This window comes from Garra rufa, chromosome 9, assembly GCF_049309525.1.
Source record: "Garra rufa chromosome 9, GarRuf1.0, whole genome shotgun sequence".
In the NCBI taxonomy this organism is placed as follows: Eukaryota; Metazoa; Chordata; class Actinopteri; order Cypriniformes; family Cyprinidae; genus Garra; species Garra rufa.
Window position 1 is genome coordinate 20,333,276 of NC_133369.1, and position 11,787 is coordinate 20,345,062.

At 36.1% G+C, this 11,787-nt stretch overlaps 1 protein-coding gene across 1 annotated transcript in view; it reads left to right on the forward strand.

Moving 5' to 3' along the window:
• tg (thyroglobulin) overlaps positions 1–9,908 on the forward strand; it is a 45,289-nt gene extending 35,381 nt beyond the window's left edge. The window contains exons 42-48 of the mRNA XM_073846690.1: positions 1,126–1,290; positions 1,378–1,545; positions 1,707–1,894; positions 6,771–6,878; positions 7,014–7,154; positions 9,333–9,526; positions 9,659–9,908. Coding sequence (XP_073702791.1) covers positions 1,126–1,290; positions 1,378–1,545; positions 1,707–1,894; positions 6,771–6,878; positions 7,014–7,154; positions 9,333–9,526; positions 9,659–9,795 — 1,101 coding nt within the window. The 3' untranslated portion in view covers positions 9,796–9,908. The remainder of the gene's footprint in view (positions 1–1,125; positions 1,291–1,377; positions 1,546–1,706; positions 1,895–6,770; positions 6,879–7,013; positions 7,155–9,332; positions 9,527–9,658) is intronic.
• Positions 9,909–11,787: the final 1,879 nt, after the last annotated feature.

Sequence of the window (11,787 nt, forward strand, 5' to 3'; positions counted from 1 at the left end):
AACTTATGCAAATCTTGTTTAGAATCACCTGTCACATATGCTCACCAGGTTTCGTGAAGTTTTGCGTTTTCGTTTAGGCTTTATAGGCTTTTGGGTATATTTGGACATGCCCCTTTTCTTAGCGACCCCGTTATAGCTTCCCAAAAGGTAAATTTCAACATTTTTTGATAATTATTGACATAGAGAGTCCAGAAAATTGCACTGCAGTGGCATTTTCCAGATTGAGCGAAAAACCTAGGATTCGCAAAAGTTTTTCTAAATTTTTTCAGAGGCAAAGTTGTTCAGAATGAGGAGGTCTATAGTATGATAAGAATATCATGCATCAATGTACAATCATTTAAGCCCTTGAAAATCGCATCTCAGTGGCCGATTTCTTTTAGATTTCTCACAGACCTTTAGGGCCGTGAGTCAAACAGGCCCACCAAGTTTCGTTCCAACTGACCTCCGGTAAGCTTGTCTAATAGTTGCTCAGAGTTCATCAGCCATGTTTTTTGAGATACATGGTTGTCCTTATAACCTCTTGTGGCACTTTGGACCAAGACCGTGTGTACCGATTTTCATGTCAATAGGACAAACGGCTGCATAGTAATGGCCTTTTTTTATTTTTCCCTCTTATAGTGCCACCAAGTGGCTGAGCTTTGTGAATTTCTTCATGTGACCTGAGATTGAGCTCTTACATGCGTGTTGTGAGTTTGGCGAAGATATCTCATTCCGTTCAAAAGTTCTAGCCATTTTTGTAAAAGTGGCCCTGTCCCCTTCAAGCGTTTTGGCGTCCCTTTGCGATGGAGAGTTAAAAGTTCAACATTTTTCGATCATGCGGAAAAACTAGGACTAGTTTGAATCCCCATGTGTTATGTCCCGCGTGAGGCAAGGATACCAACGACATAAGACGCTTGAGCCTGTGTCAAACGTTGAGGAGTTATGAACGATTTTGTACTTTTGAGTGCTGTAGCGCCCTGTCAGGCCGATTGGGGTGAGCCTTGGTGTACTACCATCCCTCAAAGTGTCTAGTCTCTATGACTTGTGGTTTGGTCTGCCCGATCAATTTTACGTGGAGATCCTTGGCCACTCTAACAATTACAATAGGATTTCAGCGCTATTTTCAATGCTGTTGTTTGCTTGTAGGGTGGATCTGTGTTTTCTCCGGCTGTTGTAATGAGTACATCTAAAGCCCAGGCGCAAACTGCATCTCTGGCTGGGGAACTTGGCTGCTCGGCCTCTGATACTTCACAGCTGCTGAACTGCCTCAGGAGTAAAACGGCTCAGAGCATCAATGCTGCCCAAACCAAGGTACAACGGGTTACTTTAATGAACAAAAAGCACAACAATAATCATTATTTTTGTCGTTTAACATTCTATGGGTGTTTTTGTGTGTAGTTGTTAGCAGTGAGTGGTCCGCTCCAGGCCTGGTCACCAGTGGTTGATGGAACTGTAGTTCGGGAAAAGCCTTCTGTAGTCCTTCAGTCCGGACGCTTCCACAAAGTTGAATTACTTCTAGGTACATCCTTTGAAGATGGCCTCATCAGCAGAGCCAATAACATCAAGGTCAGGATGCAAATGTATGAGCAGGAGAAAAACCCCTAAAAGATAGTGTGAGAAAGCTTGGGTGTGGTTAGAACTGTAAATAGTTATTCAGAAATATTAACTATTATTCAGGTGGCTCACATTTTCTTCTTATTGCTTTTGTGCTTCTTTTATTTGAGAAGAATTTCGAGCAGCTTCAAGGACGGGCTGACAGTAAGACAGCGTTTTACGCAGCCCTGTCGAACTCTCTGGGTGGAGATGATGCTAATGCTTTCGTGAAGGAGGCAGCGACCTGGTTCTACTCTTTACAGCACTCTCCCACACCCTCAGGATACAATGTGTTCTCTCGCGCACTGGAAAATGCTACGAGGTAAGAGTTGAAAGGTCATACAGATTTTTTTTTTTCATAATAAGAATGTTGTATAGAAAGCATGTACCTCCCATGTACTAAAGTTGCACTACCATTCAGAAATGGGTTTTTATTTGATTTAGAAAGAAATTAAATTAATTTTAACACTGATAATGACAAGAAATGTACTTTTAATCACCAGATCAGTATATTAGAATATAGTATCACTGAAGACTTGAGTAATGGCTGCTTTGGGATCAGTGAGATTTTTTTATTTATTTTTTTATAAAGTGTCTTATGCTTATCAAGGCATTTATTTAATCCAAAATGCAGAAAATGTGTAAAACTGTGAAATAGTATTTCAATGTAAAATAATGTCTGTCTATTTTAATATACATTAAAATCTAATTTATTTCTAAGCTGAATTTTCAGCATCATTACTCCAGTATTCAGTGTCACATGATCCTTCAGAAATCATTTTAATATGCTGATTTATTATCAGTTTTATGTTGCAACCTGTGATACTTTTTGCTGTATTCTTCATAAGAACAAAATAACTACCTCTAAAAAGTCTAGGGCCAGTAATTTTTTTTTTCTTTTTTTTGAAAGAAATTAATACTTTTTTTGTTCAGGAAGGATGTGTTAAATTAACAAAAGGTTATAGCGAAGACTTATATTGTTAGGAAAGATTAATATTTTGAACAAATGCTGTTTTTCCTAATGTTTTTATTCATAAAAGAATCCTGAAAAAAGAATCACTTGTTCTAAAAACAAATTTGGCAGCACAACTGTTGCCAACATTGTTAATTCTAATAATAAATCAGCATATTAGAATGATATCTGAAGGATCATGTGATGCTTAAGACTTGAGTAATGGTTGAAGAAAGTTCAGCTTTGCATCACAGGAATAAATTCGTTTTTAAAGCATATTAAAATAGAAACCATTATTTTGTATTGCAATAACAATTCACAATATTACTGTTTATTCTGTATTTTCGATCAAATAAATGCAGCCTTGATGAGCATAAGAGACTTCTTTAAAAACATTACAAGTCTTACTGATCCCAAACTTTTGAATGGCAGTGTATATTAAAATAGAGAATAATTATTTAGAATTGTAATAATTTTTCACAATATTACTGTTTTACTGTATTTTTACCAACAAATACTTCTTTTAAAAACACAAAGGTTATTGTGCTGCCAAAGTGGCCAAAATAGTTTGTTAGAGACGTAAAATGTTTCTCAGTTCATGCCACGTGAATGCAATGGTAAAAAGTTTCAATCTCATTTTAAAGCACATGATCAGCTTTTTGCTTGTAAAGCTTACTTGCAAGTCTTTAGTTAGTTGCCAAAATGAACAATAGATTTTATCTCTCCATGTGTTCACAGCTGCCCAAGTGAACGATTATGTTTGTTCAGACCCTTGAAAAAACGTTAAGTGGTCTGGAATGCCGAGGAATCCAGAGCTAAAATCATTTTGAGCCTTAGGGTAGGACTCTGCGCTTGAACCGTGCGTGTCTTGCATTCACTGAGGGTGTGGAGGCTGCTGTGTTTGTGGCAAAGAGGAAGGAAATGGTGTATATATAGGTCTGACTGTGTGAGTTTAAAACAGTCCCAGTAAAAAACTGCCACTCGTCACTAAATTGAACAATTTAATGACACTTAAACAATGATATATATTGGTAATATTAGAACAGAAAAAAAAGTCAAAAAATAAAAGATTCGAAGACTTTTTAAGTAATATGTTTATCAACTTAGTAGATAATGGCTGAAATGACCCAGCTCTGAATGATACTTGATGCGTGGCAGATGTAACCTTCTTGAGATCAGTTTCTGTCAAACATTATTATTCTGAAATTTATTTAAGTGTGTTTGGAAAATGTGAGTTCAGCAGGCTAGCACGTACAGTCTTTATACTCAAGAGTTCATTTAACAAAAAGCTCGTTTTTTTCCCTCTGATTGATTGCTGTTTTTAATTACCTGATCATATCTGCAAACACTACATTGTTCACTTTTGGAAACATAGCAGAATTAAATTTCTCCTGCAATAAGGTTTAAATAAAAAAAAATAATGATTTCATTTCAACAGCGACGCTGGGTTTTGAAGTATGCTAGTGACTACGAAATTCAATAATATTTGTTAATTTGTTTACAGTACTTTTAGCTCATTTTTGGAGTTTGGACTTCTGTGTGCTGAAATTCTCGCTTCTTGAATTGTCAGTAGCTCTAAATGCAGTTCGGTAAGAGGACAAGCTAGCTGCCCACATAATCACTAGTGTCGGATATAGTACAGACCAAACCTGACCAACACACCACAATGACCTGCAACGCACTGCAGCATGGCAACACAAACAGGAAAGAGACCTAAAACAAGAACTTATAGAACCTGATAAAATTAAGTTTAAGTCCGGCATCATTTCCTGGTCCGCTTTTCGCCATCATTTCGTTCACTGCCAGACCTGTAAAAATATGTGACCCTGGACCACAAAACCAGTCATAAATTTGAAATTGAGATTTATACATCTGAAAGAATAGATAAGAATGAATAGACAAGCTTTCCATTGATGTATGTATTGTTAGGATAGGATACTATTTGGCCGAGATTCAACTATTTGAAGATCTGGAATCTGAGGTTGCAAAAACAATTAAATATTGAGAAAATCGTCTTTAATGTTGTCCAAATGAAGTTCTTAGCAATGCATATTACTAATCAAAAATTAAGTTTTGATATATTTACGTTAGGAAATTTACTTGGAACATTATCTATTATCTATATGATTTTGGCATAAAACAAAAAGTGATAAAATAATTTAGCTACAAATATACCTATTTAAAGGAGTCATCGGATGCCCATTTTCCACAAGTTTATATGATTCTTTAGGGTCTTAATGAAAAGTCTATAATATACTTTGGTTAAAAATTCTCAATAGTAGTGTAATAAAACACCCTTTAACCTTGTCAAAATCAGCTCTGCAAAAAATCAACTCATTTTATTGCATGGTCCCTTTAAATGCAAATGAGCTCTGCTCGCCCCGCCCCTCTCTGATGTGGGATTATGAGCCGTAATGTTTACTTTAGCCACATTTAGCAGCATTTAGCTGTGTTTAGTGGTGAAACTTGCCAACAAGCACATTATTAAGAAAGGCAGTTTGCAAAGATGCATAAAAACCCTTATACTCACTTCTGCTGTGGGTGAAGCTGCATCAGGAACGATTCGCACAAACTAGAGGCAGATGTAGATCGGGATCGGCACTTTTCTTTTTAAAAGCGAAAGTAACGTTATCCTCTGCATCTTCAGCGGCTCAGATGTCGAGAGTAAATGACGACTGCTATGTTCATTATTACTTCCAACAACAAAACACCTCAATCGCTCAGTCGAAGACATTCTTGTCTTCCCCTGCACCTGAGTCACTTAATGGCGATCGGAGTCGGACTGTTTCAGCTCGGTGAGGGCGGGCCTGAGGTAAGGCGCTCATGTTAATCAACTATTGTGGGAGAGGCCTCTGTCGGTGTCAGAGCCGGCGCCAGACCATAACTAACAGGGGGGCACACAATCAGCTACAATAACTTGGAAAAACGAGGCTTAAAAAAAACAATACAGTGAAAGCGCACACTCATACAATTAGGGTAGCGCGGGGCACAAACTAACGTGGGGTTAATTGTAACACACATGGTTTAAATATTTCCACACAAGCTGGCATAACCAAATTTACGGTATTTACTAGTTGCCATAGCAACACTATCCAGAGAAAAAAGTGGGCCAAAATTCAAAAGCCTTTTGAAGATATCTCTGAATATTTATTTTACCATAGTAAAAGTACATTTCTGGCCCAAGTAAATTTTTCATTTCAGTTTTAAGAATTCATTTAAAATGAGACAAATCTGCTATTATTTTAATCTCCAATTTTTATTTATCAGTTTAGATAGTTTATTAATGCTTGACAAACAAGCAGAAGACACTAACCTGTATTATATTCCAGTGGCGCAGATGGGGAACGTTGTAACACTGTGTTACAATATGCCCCGCTGTTATTAAAATATGCTATTCTATGACATTAGCAATTCCATTTACACTAATTACTTTTATGGATTTTAATGACAAATTTGTACTGGACAAGTGTGAAAATAATGTGGATAAAATTTGTACTCTGAGCCCCACGTGGATTTACATAAACCGCGAAATTCAAAAAGTGTTAGGTTGTGTCCTGCGCTCCCCTACACATACCAAAGACGCAATGACACGCAAGATGCCCGCAACACAACCAATCAGAGAAACGGGTCTCTTTTCATAAAAAGATAAACGCACATCAGCTGTAGTTTCTCATTTTTATTACATTAAAAAAATGTATTACATGGAACATTCAATGCTTAATTTATTTTAATTATTGTTGATATAAATTAAATTAATTAAAAACTGTGTAGGGGGTGTGTACACACACACAGTTTTTAATTAATTTAATATATATCAAGAATAATTAACGCCGGCACTGGTCGGTGTGCCGTCACACCAACAAGAAGCTGAGAATGACCTGATTTTAAAAAGGGGGTATTACTTTTAACCACTGGGTGGATTTTTATCATTGTAGGGTGGTTGTGTACACAAACTGCCAAATACACATTAATGTTCAAACAACATGTAAAAGTGAGTTTTACATCCGATGACCCCTTTAAGACTGGTTTTGTGGTCCAGGGTTATAAGTTTGTGGTTATAAGTTTTAAAAATAGGCTCCAATACGCCTTATCATTATACCTGAAAGACTGTCATCATGTTTTTTGCATTGAATTTTTGGCAACCACAGAAAGCCGCAGTCAGGAAATACTTAAACAATGTTAAATGAACCATAATGTGATAAAACTTCTATACAATCATCCATGTAATAACCATGTATTTCTACAGAGATCTTTTCATCATCTGTCCAGCTGTGGACATGGCTGAATTCTGGGCGGCCAACACACGCTCCAGTGTTCACATGTACCACCTACCTGATGACGCTGCTTACAACAGGTGCCTCTCATTCCATACAATTAATATCAAACTTGATTTCACACAACTTGAATTTCTGGTATCACTCTTAATAACATTTATCACATTCAAGAAGAATCTCTGTTAATTCTAAATATGTCACAATTTTTGTCACAGTGTTGACCTATCGGCTCCAATGGATGTGCAGTACCTCTTTGGAGTTCCTCTCGCTTCAGAAATGCGTGATCTCTTTAGCACCAAGGAGAGAACACTTACCTTGCAAATTATGAACTACATGGCAAACTTCATAAAATCTGGGTATTTATCATCAACAATCATCGTCACGTCTGAGTGAAACGGATTATCAAAAAAAGAAAAAACAAATAGGGCATCTGTCTTTCAGTTTTTAATTGGATGGAGGCAGATCTCAATGTCAACTTGGTCAACTGTAAGAAAGAGGTAGAGTTTAAAGAAGGAGTTCATTAAAAATGAAAATTGTGTCATCATTTACTCACATCGCAACTAGGGCTAATAGTCCCCCGAGTAGAGGCTTGGTCGACCAAAATTGTATTAGTCACTTAGTTGCAGAAACAAAAAAATTTCACATGAAGTGGCGAAGTCACGCAGTCCATGACGGACAGAATGTTAATGGCTTGTCTATGTGGTAATACAGTACATCAGGCAGGACATCCATATGCTCACCTATCATTCATCGACCTCAAATATGGCTTTTCGTCTGAAAGGTAAATAGTATAGCTGAATAGTAGTGCGCTTACTGCATGACAGATGAAGGTGTCAGTGCGGTTACTTGCTCTTACAATACTCATTTTGGTCATACAGATAAAAATAATACATCTTTCGAATATATAAAGAATCTGTTTATTTGCGTGCCTTCAGAATCACAATGAAACGCTGTGCTTTTGTAAAATAATTCAAGCAAACAGGATGCGCTTTCTGCCGTCTTGGTCTCTATGAACTTGAACGCGAAACTCTGAAACTCTGTGTATACTTGCCTTACAGACATGAGAAAATATATCTATAAAGAGTGATATGTCTACTTCTAAATGATCCAATTCAAATAGAAAACAAATATTCTCAGATTATGTAATTTGTATGAAACATGCATACAGGCGCAACCTTACTACAGAAATGATGAGTCGCTGACTTCATCTCTTAAGCCAGAAACAAAGAAAGAAAGTTTATGTGCTTTGAATGAAGTCTACTTGCTGTTTTCCCCTGAAACATTCATAATTATTATGTCTGCCGGTGCGCTGTGCCAAGCTTCTTTTGCGTGTGCTTGAGCACCTATTAGGCTGTGTGGGCAATTAAAGGCTCATTATTATGATTTATATGGTTTATTAATAAATGTGCGACTAACAGTCGACTAATGCTTAAAATAAACAACTACTAGATGACCAGAAAATTTTTATTTGAGGGCAGCCCTAATCGCAACACAATTTAAGATATTTTTTATTGAAACCTAACTATGTGTTTTTTCCCAGTCCATGTATCCAAAGAGGTTATATAGGCAGTGTAAAATGTATTCATATGAATTAGGTGGTTTAGTCTTGTGAATGGAAATGATCACTTTATATAACCTTTTTATAACAGACTTCATCTAACGAATGACAAATCTTTTTAGATCTTTTAAGTTTTGATACCTGAACTTTCAATAGAGGTGATAGAAACCTCTCAGCTTTCTTAAAGAGATAGTTCACCCAAAAACAAAAAAATTGTCTTTAATTACTCACCCTCATGTAGTCCAAATGTGTAAGACCTTTGTTCATCTTCAGAACACAAATTAAGATTTTACTGGAATTCAAAAGCTTTCTGACTCTGCATAGACAGCAATGTAACTGAAATGTTACCAGATCCAGAAACATAGTAAGAACATCATTAAAATAGTCCATGTGACACACATGCGTGGTGGTACTCTTGATAATGGTGGAGGATGGTAACACAGAAGAGAAGAATTGTTGAATAAAGGCGTTTTTTTGTTTTCTTTGCCCACAAAAAGTATTCTCATAGCTTCATAAAATTACAGTTGAACCACTGATGTCACATGGACTATTTTAACAATGTTCTTACTACGTTTCTGGGTCGGGGAACATTTCAGTAAGATTGCTGTCTATGGAGAATCAGCACGTTCTTGGAAAGTTCTTGGATTTCATCATAAATATCCTAATTTGTGTTCTGAAGTTGAACGCCTTGTGGGTCTTGTGGGTTTGGAACGACATGAGGGTGAGTAATTAATGACTGAATTATATTTTTGGGTGAACTATCCCTTTAATTTGGTTTCAAAGAGTTTTATACGACATGAGAAAATGATGACAGTTGGTCAACTATCCCTTTAAAACAACTAAACGATTGGAGACATCTGGCATTTGTCACCAGAGAAAAGTCTTCCGTTTTACCGGACGATTGCATCAAAAAATTAAACCTGCATGAAATTTTTATTTCAAACTGACCTATTCATCTCTCCTCTTTTTTTCACAGCAACCCCAACCTGCCTCTTGGAGCATCTAGGACATCCTTCAGTAAGTTCTTACCCCCTTGGCCTCAGTTCATGTCTCACTTGGGTGGACGGGGCTATAAGGAGCTGTCCTTCACACTCAGCAATCGCAAGAACCTCCAGAGTCCTCAATGTTCCTTCTGGTCTCAATATGTGCCGGCTCTAATCACCTCTACTGGTTAGTATCGCTCTACACATCCACTTTAACTCCTGGTTTAAATTAAGTTTAGAGATTGGAAGATAACAGTGGGTTTTTGAACAGTCACAAATGCTTATAAATCTTTAAAATACTGTGCATTTGACTTCACAGCCAAATTCTCCTGTGAGACTTCAGTGGGAGATTTTGGAGGTATTCAAGATCCAACCCAAGAGCCAAAGTCAATCCCAGGCGCCAGTTTCTCTCTGACTCCAGGCAAACCTAAATCTGAGAAAGATGCTTACAATTAGTCTCAAAATGTCGATTGTTCCATTCTGTCTTAGAGCTCTGTTATTGTGGTACTTCTCTTGATGTAAATCATTGTGATTATAAATCAAAGAACATTCATAGTAGATCTTAAGAAATAAACTGCATTGAAAACACTTTTGGTTTATTTTTAACTGTTTCATTTTTTTAAAAAGATTAGGAAATTTAAATGTGCATTAACAATTAATGAGGTGATTTAACATTAAAATTAAGTCATCATACAGTCACATGGAATGAGACTGACCGAAGTCCCAGAAGGACATATGAGTAATCCTTTCTGCAAGTTTCCAGATGCTGCAACAGACTGGTGTGCCACTGACTGAGGGCTATTTTGAGTTGCTAATTATCACTTTTATTCCTGGAGATTATAAGAAGCCTTTTCTCTTTGTCTAGACTATTCTGTTCCAGCTGTCTGGACACTTTTCATTATGTTCACCCATATGAGCGAAGTCAAGGTCGGGGGCATTTTCTCAATGTGATATTACAAGAGACTTTTTTTAAGCACTTCCACATGAACTATGAACAAATTTGCACGTTGAAGGGCTGAAATATGAAAGGTTTTCCAATGAATTTTAGTCTGTGGTGTAAGAGATTAGTTTAGAATTTACTGTTCTTCTGTTTAGAGCATCAGTGGCAGGCTGCCCAGCTGTCGGCTTCAATTTGTAAACAGTGGAAACCTCAACAGTAACCTAGCGCATACTTCAAGGGTTTGGCAAAATATGAACACTTCACACAAACCTTGCAAAATGTTGTTTGTGTGCTTCTCTGAAGTATTTTAGTTATGTACCAATATATTATTTTACATTACTTTAGTTTTCTTTAAGTGGTTGATTTTTACCATATATGAGTTTTAAAATTCAATTACAGTACATGCTTACTATTTAATATATCATTTTACATTAAATATGACTATTTATGTATTTATTTTAATTCTTTTTTTTTTTTTCAAATCTAGTGTAGGAAAAAAAAAACTAAATATATGTATATAATGACCTAAATGAGATATTTAACATAAAATATGTTTACATATAGTCCACAAGAGAAAATAATAGTTGAATTTATAAAAATGACCCCGTTCAAAAGTTTGCATACGGTTCATTCTTAATACTGTGTTGCTACCTGAATGATCCACAGCTGTTTTTTTTGTGATAGTTGTTCATGAGACTTTAGGGAAAAATCCTTAAAGTCTCACAAATCCTTTGGATTTTTAGCTTTTTTGTGTATTTGAACCTTTTCCAACAATTATATGTTTTGTTGTATGATTTTGAGACCAATCTTTTTTACACTGAGGGACTAATATGCAACTATTGCAGAAGGTTCAAATGCTCACTGATGCTCCAGAAGGAAATGCGATGCATTAATGCATGCCGGGGGTGAAAACATTTGAATGGAGATGTGGGCGTTCTTATTTTACCTAAATATCGTATTTAATACTGCCCTTCAGAAGCTACAGAAGATACTTACACGTTTCTTAATGCATTGTATTTCCTTCTGAAGCATTTGAACCTTCTGCAATTGTTGCTGAGTCCCTCAGTGTGAAAAGATGGATCTCAAAATCATACAGTCATTGTTGGAAAGAGTTCAAACACACAAAAACGCTTTAAAACCAAAGCATTTGTGGAACCTGAGGGATTTTTCTGAAGAACAGCAGTCAGTTTAACTGTTCAGGACAAACAAGGAACTCATTAACAACTTCTACTAAACAAAAAAACAACAGTATTAAGAATTAAGCGTATGTAAACTTTTGAACAGGGTCATTTTTATAAATTCAACTTCTTTTTTTCACTTGTGGACTATATGTAAATGTATTCAGGTCAGTACTAAATAAAAAATAACTTGCATTTTGTATGATCCCTCTTATTTTGGTAAAATAATTATTTTGCAGATTCTGCAAAGTGTATGAAAACTTTTGACCTCAACTGTGTGTGTGTATATATATATATATATATATATATATATATATATATATATTATAT